General features: G+C 55.4%; 5 protein-coding genes across 5 annotated transcripts; 2 read left to right on the top strand and 3 right to left on the bottom strand.

The window, feature by feature from the left end:
- Positions 1-281: 281 nt before the first annotated feature.
- MYCTH_140260 (glycosyltransferase family 48 protein) lies at positions 282-7,497 on the bottom strand. Its single transcript, XM_003665090.1, has 4 exons — positions 6,802-7,497; positions 6,492-6,684; positions 1,156-6,438; positions 282-1,092 (listed from the first exon to the last, which is right to left on the bottom strand). The coding sequence occupies exons 2-4, from the start codon at positions 6,668-6,670 to the stop codon at positions 753-755; spliced, it is 5,802 nt and encodes a 1,933-aa protein (XP_003665138.1). The 5' UTR covers positions 6,671-6,684; positions 6,802-7,497; the 3' UTR covers positions 282-752.
- A 2,588-nt stretch (positions 7,498-10,085) lies between these two features.
- Positions 10,086-12,784, top strand: MYCTH_2308522 (uncharacterized protein). Its single transcript, XM_003665089.1, has 2 exons — positions 10,086-11,416; positions 11,482-12,784. The coding sequence occupies exons 1-2, from the start codon at positions 10,629-10,631 to the stop codon at positions 12,617-12,619; spliced, it is 1,926 nt and encodes a 641-aa protein (XP_003665137.1). The 5' UTR covers positions 10,086-10,628; the 3' UTR covers positions 12,620-12,784.
- Positions 12,785-12,814: 30 nt separating this feature from the next.
- MYCTH_2315892 (uncharacterized protein) lies at positions 12,815-13,819 on the bottom strand. The gene is made up of 3 exons (XM_003665088.1): positions 13,684-13,819; positions 13,368-13,583; positions 12,815-13,259 (listed from the first exon to the last, which is right to left on the bottom strand). Exons 1-3 carry the CDS (start codon positions 13,761-13,763, stop codon positions 12,950-12,952), a joined length of 606 nt encoding a protein of 201 aa, XP_003665136.1. The 5' UTR covers positions 13,764-13,819; the 3' UTR covers positions 12,815-12,949.
- Positions 13,820-14,335: 516 nt separating this feature from the next.
- MYCTH_2095112 (uncharacterized protein) lies at positions 14,336-15,339 on the top strand. Its single transcript, XM_003665087.1, has 6 exons — positions 14,336-14,473; positions 14,546-14,628; positions 14,702-14,770; positions 14,854-14,946; positions 15,006-15,020; positions 15,080-15,339. The coding sequence occupies exons 1-6, from the start codon at positions 14,428-14,430 to the stop codon at positions 15,185-15,187; spliced, it is 414 nt and encodes a 137-aa protein (XP_003665135.1). The 5' UTR covers positions 14,336-14,427; the 3' UTR covers positions 15,188-15,339.
- Positions 15,340-15,421: 82 nt separating this feature from the next.
- On the bottom strand, positions 15,422-17,673 carry MYCTH_2308517 (uncharacterized protein). The gene is made up of 4 exons (XM_003665086.1): positions 16,368-17,673; positions 16,262-16,303; positions 16,108-16,207; positions 15,422-16,007 (listed from the first exon to the last, which is right to left on the bottom strand). Exons 1-4 carry the CDS (start codon positions 17,139-17,141, stop codon positions 15,490-15,492), a joined length of 1,434 nt encoding a protein of 477 aa, XP_003665134.1. The 5' UTR covers positions 17,142-17,673; the 3' UTR covers positions 15,422-15,489.
- Positions 17,674-18,039: the final 366 nt, after the last annotated feature.

The raw sequence follows: 18,039 nt of genomic DNA, 5'->3' as shown, positions 1-18,039 counted from the left end.
GTGTTCTTTTTGCCAGTTTCCAGGGGATGGAGACGACAGCAAGTTGCATGCTAATGCGGTTCTAATGTGGGTCATCTTGCGGCGCAAGGTACCCGTAACTCCAGTCCACTCGGCTGTGGAGCCCCGCCCGGTCCGCCATGGCTTGGCAACACTGTCAGGCCTCCAACCCAAGTTGGGGGGCCACTTAGTACCGTATGCACACAGTACCTCCGTACTGAGCGACCCGAGGGCTGCGGTTGCAGATGAGACGACATGGGAGGAGAGCGCAGTCTACAAAAATTCGAACAAAAGGAATGCTACAATCATTATAGACACACAGAGATGAGATGACCTGTGACTTCGGCTCACATCAACCACATCCCAGTGATGCTCATGGAGGTTGGTGGGCTCCGGTTCTCACAAGTTCCAAACCATTCCTCAACCACGATGAACTACCTAGGTGGACAAACGAGACAGGGATGACGAGAGCAAAGAACGAGCATATGTGATACCCGACAAATACAATACTACAAGCTGACCGCACCTGAACACGTCCCATGTCCGTTTCCCCTCCCCCCCCCCAAAAAAAAAAAGAGAAGAGAAGAGAGACCCCGCGATGTTCGTGCAAAACTGAAGACTCTCTCCCTCAAGTAGCCCGTCTTGATGACTGACTGGCCGCAGCATTAAACAACCGTACAGAATGGCATCCCTTCTATAACTCTCCTTGTCCCACGAATGCCATGAATGAATGAATACCCAGCCTGTTGACGTTCTCAGATGAATAGAGCCCGCTTGTCAGAACCACTCGTCGCCGTAGCGCGTGCTGTTGTCCTTGTCGATGTTCCGACACCCGAGTAGTTAGGGGCACCGGTACCAGTAGGCGTCTTGCCGCGCGTGTCATCATGATTCAGGCCCGTCGGCTGCAATAGGTTCTGGTCCTTCAACATGCTCAGCATACTCTCTGTCGGAATATACTTGCCAGCCACCGCCGGCCCGACGATGAGCGCAAGGAAGACAACGAGCAGGACAAAGTAGAGGATGGAATAGCGGATGACGCGCCTCCTCCGAAGTTTGGTTTGCTTCATCGAGTAGATAGGCGGGCGGATTTGTCGGCTAAACCACACCCCATCAGTCACATGGTTCATCAGTTGCTCATAATGGGCGGGGGAAACGTACCTTGGACGAAGCCAGAAGAGCATCATCGAGTGCAACTTGTCAATCTGGGGGATCAGAATGATCGGAACCATGAGGAAGAGAACGATATGGCCGAGGATGAAGTCGCCGGCAAACAAGCACAGTTCCGTGATCTTGCAGAGGTACTCACGAGCTGGCTGCGACACCGAATGCCAACCCATCGAGTACCATTTACCGGTCCAGAACGCAATGTTGGACTGGTCCGTCTTGAACTCTCTGGTAAGGCCTAGAGTGATGATAAGCTTGAAGACGAAACGCTGGATGGCCACAACGGTGATCATGCCCAGGAGTGTTCTCGAGAAATCGAAGCCCTGCAGGACAAACATGACTTCGAAGAATACTAGGAGCACAATGACCGCAATAGCGTGTGCAATGGCGGCGAGCACAGAGCCGAACTTCTTGCAGCACATGCTCAACAGAGGACCCATGAAGCAAGCCATGGCGAAAAAGATGGCGAGGGCGCCCGCGTTGATGGCAATGGGTGCAAAGGCGACGATGGCGACCCGGAGAAGAGCGGCAGTCGGCTTCGTCTCGGATTTTTTCACGCCTGTCTGTGCATTGATGAACAGGTACGGGATCAGAGTGACGATGACAAGGCAGAGCGGCGTAATGATCTCGGCCCAGAAGATATTGGTGATGGCGGCCCGCGGCACGTCGCCCGACAACTTGGCAGACGGGTCGCCCACGACCTTGCGCTTGTAACCCGTGATCCTCGTCCGGGAAAGACGGCAGAAGGCGATCCAAGACGACGCATGCGAGCGAGAGTTTCCGCGCGACAGCCAGCGGAGATAGTCGCGGTAGTCGATGAAGAAGTCGTTCCAGGCAAACTGGTGAGGGTTGTAGAGGAACGGCGAGATAACCAGGGCCAACAAAGAAATCCAGAAGTAAACTAGGGCCGCCTGCCAGATCGTGACGGTGGCGAACAGAAGCATCATCAGCATGCGAGCGCCGAAGTACATGGATGGACCGGCAAATCGAGAGTAGAGCACGCCGAACGGGATGCGAGCGGTGGCGAAACCACGTCCCGTGCCGATGTACCGGGCGCCTCCGAAGGTGATATCCTGCTGCACAGAGTTGGCATAAATCTGGCAGACGAACACCTCGAAGAAGGGCGAGAGCGAACAGAACTGCTTGGCGAAACGGGTCGCGGCACGCCAGAGACCCCGCTCCGACACTTCTTGGACGAACAGAGGAACGAACGAGATGAAGAAGACGAAGACGATGGACAGAACGGAGCGGTAGACCCAATCCATGAGGGCGTCCGTATTCGCGCAGCCCGTGGGATACAGGGGATCCGTGATGGGCACATCGCGGTTGTAGTCGCAAGGGATCGTCTCCTTCCGAAGCGCACCGATCTGGAGTAGGCAGATCATGAACATCTGCACCGACAGCATGATGAACATGTTGTTGACGTGGAAACCGGGATGGGCGTAGTAGAAGGAAAGGAAGCGATCGATGGGAAGCTGCGTCCCCAGGTAATAGTACTCTCGAGACAGCATCTGCTCACCCATACCGGTTCCGATCTTGGTGGTGAAGTTGAGAATCGATCCAAAACCAAGATCACGACCTTTGCCACATTGGTAGTATTCGCAGTGCTTAATGCGTCCACCACGGAGGAGCGCGTTCATGCCGGCGTAGATATCTTCGTTCAGATGGAGGCCCTTTTGTGCTTTGGAGACACCGCCACGAGTCGTCATGAAAATGCCGTTGAGGAAATCAGGGTGACCGTAGTGGAGCTTGCCACCAACCTGTGCCAGAGTTCTCGCGAATAGGGTACCGAATGTCTGTTCCTTGCCAGCGGCGACGTCACCCAGGATACCAATGTTCTCCGAGAAGATATATTCACGAGCACCCAAGATAGCGACAGGAGCAGGAGCGTTGGTCTTTACTCCAGGAGTGTACGGAGACACCTCGTCCGTGTGCATCTCCTCGAACTCCGCAAGGACGCTGCGAATCTTGAGGCACTCCTCAAGGTAGTTGTCCTGGTTGGCGTCGATGAGCTGAATGTACTCGCCGCGGTAGAAGATGATCGAGTGGTTCTGGTTGTCGGATTTTCCGTCACCGAGAATTGGGTTGCCCGAGAGCTGGATGCGGAACTTGGGCCGGCGCATACCGTTCTCCATGAACTCGGAATGGCCGTCGATTAGCGCGGAATAGAGACGCGGTTCCTCGCCTTCGGCCAAGGGCGGTTCCTCATCGAGATACGCAATCTGGAGATCCGGGTAGGCGCGGAGCAAGAACTCGGCGTTCTCCATCTCCTCCTTCTTGAACTTGGAAAACCGCTGCATCGAAACCACCAGCTTGAACTTGCGACGGGCCATCCGCTCCAGCTCGCGTTCCAGCTTGTCAGAATTGCCGCCAAACATCTGGACCACCTCAGGGTTCTCGACGCGGTAGAGCAGCTTGATTGCGCGGCTGTAGTTCATGAAACCGGAGATGGTGCGGTAGAGTGTCTGGAAGCGCAGCGAGGCCCAAATGCGAGTTCGAAGCGTGTACTCGGGAGCCGAGGACTTGAAACCGATGCAGTAGAAGGGCAGGTCATCGATCTTGCTCTTCGCCGTGTCCTTCTCCTTCTCTTCTTCGTCGCCGTTGAATTGGGATGTCTCGTCCGCTAGGATCTTGGTGTCCTTGACGAAGCAATCCCATTCGTGAGGATGGAGCTGTTTGAGATACTCGAGAAGCGTGACGCGCGAGTAAGGTTCGTCCTCGCGAATGATTTCCCTGAGTGACAGAAGGATCTTCTCGCTATAGTGAGGAATCATGACAGTGAAGGTAGGCATGTTGTCCACCGGGAGCGGTTCCGGAATGGGCGTCGAGAGCGACTGGGCAAAGAACGAAATTCTCCGCTCGGCCTCACTGTGACTGGGGAAGTACTCCGTCTTGAAGGAGTGGTCCTCCTGGGAGACGAAAAACGTCGGGGCCCGAAGCGTGCGCTTGCCCTCCTGCTCGGACGGCACCTGGTGGTAGAGAAGCTTCTGAACGTGGTCGATGGCCAGCAAATGTTCGCGATACATGGAGATGACGATGGCGTTCCAGATCTGCGAGATCAGGACCTTTGGTTTATACTTGATCGCCATGTCCGTAGTGGCCAAGATCTTCGAGTACATGCGCTTCGGGAGACGCGAGAAGACGTTTCTCCAGGGAGTCAAGATTGACGAACCGAGGTAGAACGATCGAGCGACCGAGATGCACGTGTTGACGACAACGTACATGAGGTACGTATCGAGGAAGAAGAAGAGCAGATCGCAAAAGAGCATGAGAGCCAGGGTGATCTCCGGTTGGTACGGGCATAGATACCTCTGCAGGATCGTATCGCCGATGCAGCTGTCGACATTCATGATGTTGAGATAGCGAATAGGGTCTCGAATCGAGAGGGTCAGGAAGGCGTAAGACTCTCCCAGCTTGAGACCGAAGATGACAGCCCACATGCCGAAGGAAAGAGCCACGTCGTTGCCCTTAAGTCGCGGGTAGCTAGCGGTGAACGTCTGACTAGCAACGTACCTCCGCGAGTTCTTGGTGAGGTAGCTCCCAAACAGACCGCCCAGGGGCATGACGGAAAAAAATAAGAACGTGACCAGACCGAAAAAGAACTGGAAGATGCCGAGGATAAGCGCAGGCTTGCTGTTTTGCTTCTCAAGGTAGGCATCCAGGTTGGCTGCGGGCATGAAGACATAGACTCCAGGACCAACGTTGATGACGAGGACCACGAGCAAGAACAGCAGGCGCTTTGTCAGATGCTGCGCACCAGCCCATTTGCGCGGGACATAGAGCCACTCCGCAAGTGTCGCGAAGACCTGAATGGCCGCGGCGATCGTGCCACCGAAACCCACCAGAGACCACTGTGCCGCGCGCGGAGGAGGATTGTCGACCTCTTGCTCATAGTTGGGCGTGATGAGCGTCGGCGCGTTGAAGGACGTGAAATACCAGAACATGGTCAAATGGATGATCCAGATGCGGTTGAAATTAACCAGCATGTGGAACCACGAACGCGTCTCCTTGTAGGTCTTGAAGAAGACCTTCTTCCATTCCACATCCTTAAGCTTGAGATAGCGCTCGGCAGGGGGCACATCGACCAGCTTGCTCTTGTCTTTGAGCACAATGCGCTCAATACCTTCGGGATACCAGAAGAGCTGGTTGCAGTCGTCATAACCAATGATCTGGTTGTGATCCCTCTCACGACGGACGTAGACGCCATTGACAATCTCGTATCCCTGATCCCGGATGTACTGGTAGAGAGGCGTGATGACGTTGTTGAGGAACGTAAACTCCTCGACAGGCTCCACCATGTTTTGGCAAGCGGGCGAGTTAAGGTAATCATCGGCACACTTGAAGATGAAGCAGAGACACTCGGGCATGAAGCGGACCTGGTTGGCCTCACCCCAGCAGAGGAGGTAGAGAGCAAGCTGGCGGACGCGGTCGTGCTGGGACATGCGGTTCATTCTCGTCTTCCAGCGGTACTCAGCGGCTTCGAGGGAATCGTCGCCTTCCAAGTCCTCAAGTGCCTCGGCCTCGTTCTCGGGTGTAGCCTTCTTCTTCTTGTTCTTACGCTTCCCACTCCTGCCTTTGATGTTGGCGAAACCAACAGCATCGTCAAGATCTAGGTGAGCGGCAAAGTACCACTTGCGGTAGTTCGCGTTCTCACCACCGATGTAATCGGCGTGGAGGGAGAGAAGGGCCTGGTTCGGCGTCATGCGCGAGGCGCGGGAATCGAGCAGAGTCATCAAGTGGTCGTACATGTTGCGCATGCTGTCACGCTGAAAGCCGAACTTGGCCGTCAGATCAAGGAAAATGTCCTCGATCTCCTCCTTCGAGAGCGGGATCTGGGCGTCAGAGGTCCAGGCAGGGTAAGGCTCCCGTGAGCGCTGACCGGCCGGCAGGACATTGCCGTAGTCCATGCCGTAGTTCGGAGTCGACGCGCCAGAGGAGCGGTTGCCGCCGTATGAAATTTGCGACGAGGGAGGGCGGTATCCCCGGGCGCCGCCTGGACCATCATTGTAGCTGTTGTGGCGCTCATCACCACGGCCGTAGTAATCCATCTCGGCAGCCCGGGCCATGTCGGAGCGCATGGTGAAGTCGCTAAACGTCTCAGAATCCTCCTCCGAGCCGTTCCGGTGGCCGTGACCGTTCCCATAGCCACCCCGGTCGTAGCCCTGATCGTAGTAACCATCATTGTGGCCGTAGTAGTCGTCATTATACTGGTCGTGGTTGTCATAGTATCCGCCATCTTGGTGGTACGGGTTGTTCGGGTCGGCGTTGTAATAGCCACTGCAGTCTGTCAGCACGCGGTTTGAGACGCACACGAAGGTGAGGCAACATACGACTCATCATAGTAGCCATCGCCCTGCTGGTATCCGCCACGGTTGTGGCCATTGTTGTCATAGTAATGCTGGTCGTCTTGATAATAAGAGTCCGTGTTGCCATGGTGACCGTAGCCATCATCGTAGCCATGATGGCCCTGGCCTTGGCCATGGCCCTGGCCTGATTGGTATCCCGACATGCTGGGCGCAGTGTCTATGATGGGAATGGCTGGTTAGATATTGTCCGTTGTGCGCCAAGGTTGGAGGGATACGCGGTCAGACAGGCGATGCAACCGCGACTGCCGTTTCCAGCAATTTTCGCGTTGCTTACCAGATCAACAACTCATGGAGACGAGTTTCGTGCCAGATATGTGTTTGCAGACAAGCGACGGAGAACTTGTCGACTGTAGTGTTGCAGTGCCGTGAGCTTGCGACGGCGAGTGCAAAAAGATTAAGCTCGATTGTGGCCCGCCACAGCGTGGAAATTTGACGAAGAACCAGGGACTAGTTGTTGAGTGCTGAAGAGCAGGAGTGTTGTTGATGCACAACACGCAGGCTGAGCGAGCGAATGGCGGCGCGGTGGGGCGCAGAGTGCAACTTGTTGGCTTGGAAATGACGGGTCGAAGTGCGTGCAAGCGGGAGCCGAAGATCGACGAGTAGAAACTCCCGTACGAGGACACTAAATCAAAATCCAGGAGCAAAAAAGAGGCCGGTGCCAGTTGCTTCTGCGCAAACACCTCCTTCCTCCTCTTTTCGTATTAGCGATTGACGATGTCGGTTATGTCTCGGCCACGCCGCCCTTGTTTGCCGCCGGCGCTATATTCTCGATTACCGAATGGCTGGCTGCGATTGAAGGCGAGGTGGTCGAGTGCCGCTGCACAACCGGAATCAAGACCTTCAAAGAAGGAGAATTAAAACGAGAGATGAGAAGGTGGCAGGTTTGAGCGAGTGTTGAGGCGAGAGAGAGGAAAAAAGAGGACTCCGGCCAAGGGGAAGATTAGGGGGGCAGGAACAGGGAAGGAGAAGGAAAAAAGGGAGGCATTCCAGGATTAGGTGCGTTTCGTCTGGACGGAAAGAGACAGCCCAGCCAGGACGGGGCGTTTGCGAGCCACGGCAGGGTTATTGGCAGTCTCGCCAGGGGTACGTGCTGGAAAGGGGGAGGGCGGCTTGGCAGACGCGTGTACCGTATTGATTCACCTTTCGGCACCGTGTGCAGCAGGACAGTCTTCACTGCCCAACTTGGGCAAGAGAAAGCTCTAGTGCGTTCCGTATGAGCGCCGTCCTACATCAAGTTATCGTGTCTCTTTTGCTCTGATAACCTCGCACCACTTGGCAAGCCCATGCTTCGTCCGTGTTCCCACTTCGCAATCGTCTCCCATCGCCTTCTCTCCGAAGGAACTTCGCCAAATTCAGGGGCTGGCTCCTGCGGTCGAGTCTTGCCACCTGCGCTGGGTTTTCCCGAGAGCTGAGAGCTGGTGAGTCTCCAGTTCTGACGCCGTTTATTAACCAGGCATTGGACGTGGGCAGCTGTGTGGGAGGCTGCAGGGCCCGCCAACAGCCCCTAGCTGCAACGCTACGGAGTACGTACTTCTCGGGACTTCCGTCGAAACCAGCGCACAATGGAGATGATTGATTACGTAATACGGATGCATCCAATCAAGTGGGAGATGTCAAGGTTGTATTGGCGGTCTGTATCGGTCTGCCAAACCGAGATTGTGCTTGCGGCAGATTCGGACTGCTCCGCCACATCTCGTCCCTTGCACCCCTGAACACAATGCAGCCGAAGTTTCGACAAGATACAGTAGTGTACAGCACCCCAAGACGTAGCATCTCCCGCGGCTTGCAGCCTCGCGCCTCCAAAAGCTTGGTTGGGGGTTGAGCGATGACGACACTGGTGAAGTCGGGAAACAGTGCAGCCGCGAACTTGTCGAAAATAGGTAACATCAGCCAGGGTTAGGCAACTTACAACAGAGCAGGAGAACAGAAGAAGGAGAGGTGCACTAAGGTAAGGCTAGGAACCCTGGGCATCTGAAGAGGATGAGCAATCGCGGAGGAAATTGTGCGAACCTTAACGTTATACGTTGTGGTCTTCACGCACGTACTGTGTAAGGTATGTACATACAGTATACGACTGTCACGAGGTCGGTGGTGTACAGTGCTAATGGTGGAATCGTATGTGAGGTCCTCCGAAGAATCCTCGAAGTTCGCCCGCGCCAACATCCCGTGAAAGAATGCCAAAGAAATGTTGGCATGGGGAAAAAGTACATACGGAGGGGTAGGTTGAAGTGTAAGTTGTACCGCCACAACGACCACGCGATGGATGAATACTCCGTAGGTCATGAGACAGTCGTAAAAAGATAGGCATTTGCAACGCAGAATGCAATCCATAACGAATATAGAAGCCGGCGCCATTAAGCTCGCTTTGACAACCTAACACCGAGTTTTTTCGTACTTGACCGTTTACTTGTAGTGTCTCAGTTCTTCTGATCGTAGTGTTGCTTAGGATTCAGGGTCTTCATACGGGCACCCGCACTTATTGACGAGACGACCCTCGCGTACTGCATGACCATGCATGCGCTGCGCGATTCGAGTTGCGATTCTTGCTTTGCTGGGGCCCACTGGGAAACTTGCCAATACTGCGTACACTACTATGATCTCGTGTTCTATTTCCAGCACCTTCGCACCGTTGCGCTGTGCATCCATTCCAGCGCGGCAGTTGGTCAGTCCCATTCGGGCATAGCCTGCAACTGGTCTAGAATCGATGACGATATGTTCAATATACCGTGCGCTGCCTAGCAATAGACCCGCCTTGCTTTGACCGCGCACACGTGCGGATTACACGACGGATACTTGGTAGTTATAGATTTGTGAGGTCGGTTTTATTCTCGATGCACTACGCAGTAAAGCCCACAGCTGATGAGCGAAACAACATAGTGGTTCACTCGAGTTGAGAACAGATGAGGTTGGGACTTGGATCTGCTGGCCAGAAAAAATAATCAGTCGAGAGGCTCGGACCACTGATCTACTCTGCTTATCTTGCATGGAAGAAAGCTAACTGAAAAAGGAGTCGGCCGAGAGATGCCGCTACGCAAAGCGGCCCGACAAGACACGATGAATAGTCGCCGTACGCTTGCAATGCACAGCTCGCACGAACTGTACATACATACATACGCACACAAGCTGCAATAACCGCCAACGCTAAACAAAGCGAAGCGCCCATTTGTCCTTGATGTCCATCCTCGCAGATCTGGATCTACATAACGTGATTACGAGAACGGAAGCCTGGGTGGATGAGACTAGAACCCGCCCAACAAGACGATTCTTGCAGTATTAGGTTTGCAGAAGTTGGTTTACAGCTGCGTAACGGTCAAGTTGTGCAACTCCTCGATGCGAATCCCCCATTGAATTTGATCAGGTCCCAGTTATTCTGTGCTTCAAAAACTGGTGGTAATTATGGAGTACGGATTAATGCGCGCTACCCACCGAAGGTATGTTCCGAGCGTTGTACGGAGTACGGTATGGAATAAGTTACTGTATGTACCAGGTCTTCACCGGTCAGGCCGGATACTCCTCGGTATCCAGGGATGCTGTGTTGAGGCGCAGGCTGCCGCGTCCTCGAGCTCAACCTGACTCGCAAACTATCGATACGAAAGACTGCTGGGATGTTGATGTCTGACTATTAGATCCATTTGTGCGGATCCATTTGTGCGGATTCAAGTGTGTCCAGAAACTCCGTAGTTGGGATTGTGGAGTGCACCGAATGAGGTTTTGAAGGTAGTTTGGGCTGGTCTAGCATCTGGCGCAGAGATACTAGTTCGCACCTTAGTAAGAACCGGGATGAAGATGTCACGCTTCTGGGGGCGAGTAAGCTGGCTCTGAGGTATGTATCTTTGCACAAGGTAATATATGCAGATTTTGGAGTTCCTCGTCGGTGGGGTTAGCAAATGCTTGCTGCGGAGCCGAAAGCAAGCATGACAAAGCTCCTAGTTGCCCCTAGCAACCACTACTACTTCAACCCGCATATCATATCCACACGGACATTCCCACAAGCGGAACTACTGAAAGGTTACGAGCAGCGATGAACCGATTTGGAAAGCTTTTATTTTGTGGTTTTTCCCCATAAGCTAAACTGCTGAAGCCTTGCATTCCATTATCAAAATGGCTAGACTGACGAGACCACGCACGATATGGAGCGACGACGAGGACGAGGAGTTTCCCGACCTTGATGCTCTGGTATCTAGGAAAAAATATCAGCCACAAGAAAACGATCTGACGATACAAGAGAATTTGAAGGCTACCCCAAAAACAGGACTGGTGGCAAAGACAGCGTCAACAATAAGGCGGAGAAAACTGGGGCCAATAACGGACAATCTCCTGCTGAAGGCATGGGCTCCAGACAGCGCAGAAGCTGACAGGGAACGCAATGGCGCGGGTCAAGGAAAGGGGAGCTCCCGACCAAAACGCGCGGGAGTCGAGTTGAGGACGAGGAACACAAGACCTGCGGTCGCTCCGCCGCCGTCATCTCCACACGACGAAGACCAGGAATACGTTTCAGCACAAGAGGAGATCACCATCATCGAGGACGTGTCTATGTTTGACGACACCTTTCACTCGTGCAACTCGGAGGATTCGGACTTCGTGAACGGTGAAGCCAGTGAGGACGAAGACGAAGACGTGTTTGCAGATTCGCCGCCGAGGAGACCGCGCTCAAGGCCGAGGTTGGGGCTGATGGACAAGAAGCCACGGGCACGTGCTGGCGAGAATGCTGCCGGCAGTACGTGCTCGAACCCTAAAACAAAGCCAGGAACTAGTCGTGGGCCGGCAGCAAAGGGAGGCATCTCCTTGCAGCAGGATCATACGTCGAAGCTCAGAGGAACGTTGAGAATGGGGGAGACAAGCACGGAAGGGGACAGGGATCTGGCTGATTCCATGTCCAAACTCCGACTGTAGGTTGGCCACCATTGGAAGAGGCAACACCGAGTCAGATTCCGGACAAACTGACCCATCCCAGGAACCAAACAGAAGGAGAGACGGGAAAGTCCAGGACGTCAGCCACCAGCGACCGAGAGATCACGCCTCCCTCAACACCACCAAGGTCCCGGCCCGGCCTTGTGTCGCCCAAGAAGCTACCCCGGATCCCCATCACGCCGCACCGCCCCAGTTCTGATCTGTTCTGGAGCCAGGAGTTTGTCGACGACTGGAACGACGAGCACTCGCCTCGAAAACAGCTGTTTCCGGATGCCGTCGCTGCTCGGCGAAACAGCCCAGCGAAGACGAGCGCGGAAAAACCATCCCAGAAGACGGCGGGGGCGAAGAAACCATCTGACCGCGAGGCGAAGAGGGCCTTCGAGGCGACGAAGCGCGAACTAGCCGAGAAGTTCCTCCAGGAACTCGACACGGTCATCACCCAGGGCAGACTCGCCGAACTGGCCGAGTCGACGGGCGGCATCAGGGTCATCTGGACAAACAAGCTCAACACCACAGCAGGCCGCGCCAACTGGAAGCGCGAGACCATCCGGACCTGTCAGCCAGACGGCACGACGACGACCAGACACAAGCACCACGCCTCCATCGAGCTCGCCGAGAAGGTGATCGACGACGCCCACCGGCTGCTCAACGTGCTCGCGCACGAGTTCTGCCACCTCGCCAACTTCATGGTCAGCGGCGTGACGACCAATCCGCACGGGCGCGAGTTCAAGGCCTGGGCGGCGCAGTGCTCGCGCGCCTTCGCGGACCGCGGCGTGCAGGTGACCACCAAGCACTCGTACGACATCGACTTCAAGTACGTGTGGGCGTGCGTCGAGTGCTGTACCGAGTTCAAGCGCCACTCGCGCAGCATCGACCCCGCCAGGCACCGCTGCGGGCGCTGCCGGGGCGAGTTGAGACAGATCAAGCCCGCCCCGAGGGGTTCCGGCAAGAAGGCCGGCGGCGACGGGGAGGCCAGCAAGGGGAAGGTGGTGAGCGAGTACCAGGCCTTCGTGAAGGAACAGATGCGGTTGGTCAAGGAGGAGAACCCGAAGAGCCCGCAGAAGGAGATCATGAAGATTGTGGCTAGCCGCTGGGCGGCGAAGAAAGGGGCGGCATCCGCGATGACGCCTGATCAGCAGGTCAAGAAGCTGGAGGAGGGCCTGGAGGAGCTTACTGTGTAGCGGAAGTCACGGTGTGGCGAGTGGTTTGGGGGGCGCGCGAGAAAAGCGGACGTGAGTGCGGAAAACATGAACCGTCCCCGTTGTATAAGCGTGTAAATGTTACGTTGCGTAGGCTTTTTTAAAGCCGTCATTACGGTCGTCACCATCGTGAAGCCCGTCCAAAGAATCTGGCCATGTACTCATCATCATCATCATCAAGTGCCAGTCCTAGCCTGCTCTTCCGCACCTCCCCTTTGCAATCGAGACAACCAAAACGATGAGAGACAAACTTCTTCTGGCCGGCCGTGCGTGTCCCGGCCAGATCAACACATAATACCACACCCTTTCTCTCTACACTTCGTTAAACAGCCGCCAATCGTTAACCTTGAACGTCGCCCAGATACGCGCCGCGTACTCGACAGCGTCCCCGATCAGCTCGCCCTGCTTGCCCAGCGCCAGGTCTACCTCCTCCTCATCATACTCCCCCTTGATGTGAGGCACGTTGATAGTGATCAGGATATCGCTATCCTGCTTCTCGAAGCGCAGCAGTGTCAGAATCAGCGCGGTGAAATCCGGCGCGGCTGCTCGCCGCGACTCGTCCGGGTTCGATGGAGCTTTGGGGGTCTGGGTCGCTATGAGCGTGTAGGCCGGCGTTCCTTCACTGTCGGTTGTTTTCGCGAACAACTTGTTAGCATCCAGGGGCCGGGTGGGGGAAGGTGCCTTGCGGCGAAGCAAAGGCAAACCAAAGACAAAAGAGGGAGAGACTCACTCGAGGTGGGTGAACTGCGTCTCGGTCGTGTTCCAGACCTTGACGGTGTCGACGTCCTCGCCGACCAGATCTTCGAGGTGGATCGTCAGCGCGCGACCGTCACGCTCGAGTCCCGTACCGGGCGCCTCGACGCGCTGGGTGATGTCGAAAATGATGGAGGTGAAGCCGTCCTTGTCGATGTAGACCTCTTGGTTGTCCGGGACTTGACGAATTTTGCTGCAGCAGTGGAATCAGTATCTCTAGTCCCCCCCCCCCCCCCCGGAGCTGGACACAGCCTTTCTGCGACTGTGCTCTGCGATGGAGGTCTTTCCGTTACCTGACGTCGGCAAAGTTGTCCGGGAGCTCGCATTCAAGCGCGCCACCAAACAGGGGCACTCTTTTGAAACTGTGAGGCATGGTGGTGTCGCGAAATCGTGTTGCTGGTTGTGGACAGTGAAAATTGCCAATTCCTGGTGTTCGGGTCAACGAGGGGCGCAGCTGTGTCGAGCGCAAGTTGGTTTGCGACTGAACCCGGGCTGTGACATCAGGCTCGAGCTAGGTAGAAGGCGGCGCAGCTGCAGGTGTGATGGCGGGGTTCGTTCGAAGCTTCGATGTGGACTGTGGCGGGGTATCAGCTCTGTATATGACTATGCAAGGTACTTGGTATGTATGGTGTCGCGGTATGTACTTGGCTGAACCAAATATCCTCTATCAGAACAATCCAAAAGTGTCATGGCAATCCATATCTGGTTAGATATCTGTCTTGACTCTGGATTTGCGACTGGTCTTGTCACTTGTCATTCAGGGTCCAGGCAATCTCGGTGCTCTTGTCCGTTTGTCCCGTCGCTGAGGGGTGACGCCTGTTAGCCGAGAGTTACCCCGCTCAAAGTGCTTGCAACCCGCCCAGTGCGGGCCGGAATGCGGGCCTGCTGCTGTGAATTATCGGAGATGTCAGCAGAAGTCAAACTTGGAATAGCTGACATTCCATTACCGACGTCAACGTAATATATAGGGACCCCTCTCTCTGCAAAGTGCCAGCTTCGCCACTGTTATCTTTGTTCAGGTCCGTTCCCTAAAATCAATGGCAAGCAAGATGGCCTCCTGTATCTTCTGCAAGATCATCAAGGGCACGTCGGCCTGCTCTCAGCCCAAGCTCCCAGTGGGTTGCTCAAGCTCCAGTGGCTAACCCCGTCCTACAGGCGAGATCCCGTGCTTCAAGCTCGTTGAGACCGAGAAGTCACTCGCGTTCCTCGACATCAACCCGCTCAGTCGGGGGCATGCCGTACGATTCACCCTTCCCGAACCACGATCTCATTTTCGATTGAGGAGAGCTCACACGCGTCTTCACCCTATAGCTTGTCATCCCCAAATTCCACGGCGAGAAGCTGACCGACATCCCCGATGACCACCTGACCGATATCCTGGTACGCCCGATCGAAGCTCCACCCCCCGTGCCCCATGCCACACACAAGAACCGGAAAGACTGATCTGTGACACCCGATGGCAGCCCATCGCGAAGAAGCTCGTCAAGGCGACGGGCGCGGAGGAGTACAACATCCTGCAGAACAATGGACCGGGGGCGCATCAGGTGGTTGGGCATGTAAGTGGCTTCCCATACTCGCTGTGTCAGGATGTTCAGCTAACGAGTGTCTCAAACAGGTGCACTTCCACATGGTCTGTTATCTCCCGATGCTCAATAGCCGCGAACCGTCACTGACTAAAGTTGTCTCTAGATTCCCAAGCCCAACCCGCAGGAAGGCCTTGGTATCGGCTGGCCTCAGCAAAAGACGGATATGGACCAGCTCAAGGCGCTGTTTGAGGAGATTAAGTCGAAGGTGTAAATATTGTGTGCTTCTGCTAATCGGTCGTGAGCCGGATGAGTGGCCATGCCTCCCGGGGTGCCTAGGTAATCTAGGCAACTGGTCATCGAACAGCATCCTGTTTGCGGCTCGAGCCGTCAGAGTAGCAATGCAACAAGCTTTGGTCGCTCGCCCAAGTGTCTATTGACAGTGTCCGGTACAGCCCCTTATGTGAGCTTTGAAGTGTCAGCCCTATCAGGGCCTGCGTGTTCGATCTCCCCAAGCCCGGACTCGGCTTGATGGGCATCTATATGTACTAGATTTACATCTCTCTAAAATCATATCTAATCAACATCGTCGCTCGTCGTCTCGACGGCAGGCGCCGGAGCGGCGGCAGCATCCTTTACCTCGTCAGCTTTCGCATCAGGATACCAATTTAGCTTTCCGCCCGGCAACAGAACGCCGGTTCGGTCGTAGTACGACCTCGCGCGCAAGTAGGGATCGACGTTCCAGTAATCCACGCGGAGCTTCTCGGCAATCGCGTTGCGCCTCGCCTTGATCTCGGCCGCGTTGCCGTCGCCGCTCTCGCCGCTGCGGATCCACTCGAGCGTGGCCTCCTCGTACTCCCTGTACAGCTTCTCGCGCGCCGCCAGCAGCCGGTCGCGCGTCTCGCTGTCGGCGAGCTTGGCGTTCTCGCCCTCGGTAGGCTCGACGTACTGGTACGTCCAATCCTCCTCACCCTCGAGGTCCTTGGGAATGTGCTTAATTGGGATGAACTCTTCCATCTCCTTGGCGCTGTTGGTGAAGTGCACCTTGTTGGCGACGACGGGGTCGAGCCAGCTGCGGATGACTTTCCAGATTCCTGCGGTTTGTTTAGCGGGTGGTGTTTGTGTTTTACTAAAGGTGGCAAACGGAAGAAGGAAGGGAAGAAAGCTTGGGGAGGGAGCGGGCCGCCAGCGTACCTTGAAAGATCCAAGGAGCCTTGTGGACGAGGACCGCGCCCAGGCACTCTGGGTAGTTGGCTTCGAAGCACTTGATCATGAACTTGACCGGAGCATAGTCCTATAGACCGTCAGTTACGGAACTTTGTGAAGGCAGAGTCGAGGATTAACTTACCATATTGGCCATGGAGAAGTCGGTCATGTTGAATACAATTGTCTAAAAAAAAAAAAAAAAGTTAGTATGGTGCTGTACGCTCGAGAAGATGATTGAGAAGACTCACAGCAGTGTCAACCGGGGGCTGCAGCAGCATGCGGCATGTCTCGATAAGATACACCGTGTACCTTTCCAGGGCCTCCTCGGCCTCCTCGCCTTGTCTGTGGAGCCTGACATTGACGAAACAGAGCGGCCTGCCCTGCTTGTCCTGGCCATGCACATAGCTGATGCCCTTCCTGATCTGGGCCATGAAGTCGTGCGCAAGCTTTTTCTCGGCCGGATCGCTGGATGTCTCGGCGGTAGCCAGCGCAGCAGCCTCGCCGTTGCGCATGATGTCGTCGTCAACCTTCATTTCCTGCGCCCGCCAGCGCATGGTGGAGACGAACATGATGAGCGCCCTCTCGACGTCCCACTTGCGCGCCCTGAGAAAGCGAAGGACAAGCGCGTCCGGGTGATCATGCTTCACCATGCTCCAGATGGTGTTGCGTATCGACTGCGGCGACTGGCTGGCGAGAGTCTCGTAGAAAGCCTTGGTTTGGCCGTACTTATCCGCCTCGCCGTCTTTCCCCAGGTTAAGGACGGGTGCGTTTGCCGGAGTCCCGGGTGTCGAGTCTGCCCCCGAGTCCTTCTTGCTCTTCCGGGAGAAGAACGACATGCGGCCTTTCTTCTCCTTCTTGCCATCCTCATCCTGGGCCTTCTCGTTCGCGGCAGTCGAGTTGTTCTCGTCGTTTTCCTGGCCGACAGCACATACTTGCAAGATGAGCTGCCATAACCGCCGGAGCTTCTCCTCCTGCTCAGGAGTCAGGTTGCCGGGGCGACCGGGAGCTACGTCTGCCGTCATGTCTTGGACGAGTCCAGATTGTACCCGAGGGCGCTCAGGCACAGCGTTGCGTGGGTATAAGGAATAATAGGCAGATAGTGCTACTGCTGCAGCGACAATAAGGTAAAGTCCCGACGAGGAGGCCTTGAGATATCCGCTGCGAGGGTGTTGTGCTCTTGCAGAACAATCGATCCGCTGGCGATCCAGATGCCTGCGAGTTCTACTGCCGGGTGAGAGCCTTAGCGTGAAGAGTGAAGCGCGTGAATGAAACGCCCGGGCGGAGGCCAGAACAGGATCGCCACAGACCCGAGCTAGATTGAAACCTGAACGCCTGCTTAAGAGAGGGGTCGAAGGAGCAAAGTGGGCGGACTGAAGCGAGAACTTCAGGCCCGATGGCATGCGCATGAGAAAAGGATCACCGAAACTGTTTTGAAAACGCGGTGGCGGCTGGTGTGCAGAGGCTGAAACTTTGAGACCAGTACGGATTAGTTAGTTATTCGTGCAGGGCTGCTGTTGCACGGCAGGCAATCCCGGGATGGCTTGTCAGCTCGGAATACAGAATGCCTCCTCAATGGATCAGGATAGAGCTGCTCGGAGTTTGGCTGGCATGGACGGAGCAGCTCCACTCCGTTTGGATCGACGGACGTGGGAAAGGATGGGTTATAAGAGTAGGAGGCCGCCGGGACGAGGAAACGGGATGGGATGCGTGCGAAGTCGTCAAAATTTAGGTTCTTTTCCATTCACGAATTGGTCGGAAGGATCCACAAGACCGAACCACCGATGATGGGTAGGACCAACTGAACCACGAATAATTTGCAGCAAGAGCTGTACGCGTGTCTTGGTTTTCGGATGAATGCGCTAAAAGTCAAGCCCTCCAGTCCTGATCCTTTTTTTCCCCTTCTCTGCGCTGGGTGTTTCC

This window comes from Thermothelomyces thermophilus, chromosome 5 (genome assembly GCF_000226095.1).
Source record: "Thermothelomyces thermophilus ATCC 42464 chromosome 5, complete sequence".
Taxonomy (NCBI): Eukaryota; Fungi; Ascomycota; class Sordariomycetes; order Sordariales; family Chaetomiaceae; genus Thermothelomyces; species Thermothelomyces thermophilus.
This window is presented reverse-complemented; position numbering and strand designations above follow the sequence as displayed.

What these genes read in the sequence shown, in the direction of transcription:
- MYCTH_2308517 (XM_003665086.1), bottom strand. Translation starts at nt 17,141, where the DNA reads ATGACGGCAGACGTAGCTCCCGGTCGCCCCGGCAACCTGACTCCTGAG. An exon ending in AGCCCCCGGTTGACACTGCT is followed by an intron (nt 16,304 to 16,367) that starts GTGAGTCTTCTC and finishes TTTTTTTTTTAG; the next exon opens with ACAATTGTATTCAACATGAC. An exon ending in GGCTCCTTGGATCTTTCAAG is followed by an intron (nt 16,008 to 16,107) that starts GTACGCTGGCGG and finishes AACAAACCGCAG; the next exon opens with GAATCTGGAAAGTCATCCGC.
- MYCTH_2095112 (XM_003665087.1), top strand. Translation starts at nt 14,428, where the DNA reads ATGGCAAGCAAGATGGCCTCCTGTATCTTCTGCAAGATCATCAAGG. An exon ending in CTTCTGCAAGATCATCAAGG is followed by an intron (nt 14,474 to 14,545) that starts GCACGTCGGCCT and finishes CCCGTCCTACAG; the next exon opens with GCGAGATCCCGTGCTTCAAG. An exon ending in CGCTCAGTCGGGGGCATGCC is followed by an intron (nt 14,629 to 14,701) that starts GTACGATTCACC and finishes TTCACCCTATAG; the next exon opens with CTTGTCATCCCCAAATTCCA.
- MYCTH_2308522 (XM_003665089.1), top strand. Translation starts at nt 10,629, where the DNA reads ATGGCTAGACTGACGAGACCACGCACGATATGGAGCGACGACGAGGAC. An exon ending in TCCATGTCCAAACTCCGACT is followed by an intron (nt 11,417 to 11,481) that starts GTAGGTTGGCCA and finishes GACCCATCCCAG; the next exon opens with GAACCAAACAGAAGGAGAGA.
- MYCTH_140260 (XM_003665090.1), bottom strand. Translation starts at nt 6,670, where the DNA reads ATGTCGGGATACCAATCAGGCCAGGGCCATGGCCAAGGCCAGGGCCAT. An exon ending in GATGGCTACTATGATGAGTC is followed by an intron (nt 6,439 to 6,491) that starts GTATGTTGCCTC and finishes GACAGACTGCAG; the next exon opens with TGGCTATTACAACGCCGACC. An exon ending in CTCTTCTGGCTTCGTCCAAG is followed by an intron (nt 1,093 to 1,155) that starts GTACGTTTCCCC and finishes GGTGTGGTTTAG; the next exon opens with CCGACAAATCCGCCCGCCTA.
- MYCTH_2315892 (XM_003665088.1), bottom strand. Translation starts at nt 13,763, where the DNA reads ATGCCTCACAGTTTCAAAAGAGTGCCCCTGTTTGGTGGCGCGCTTGAA. An exon ending in GACAACTTTGCCGACGTCAG is followed by an intron (nt 13,584 to 13,683) that starts GTAACGGAAAGA and finishes CCACTGCTGCAG; the next exon opens with CAAAATTCGTCAAGTCCCGG. An exon ending in ACGCAGTTCACCCACCTCGA is followed by an intron (nt 13,260 to 13,367) that starts GTGAGTCTCTCC and finishes AACAACCGACAG; the next exon opens with TGAAGGAACGCCGGCCTACA.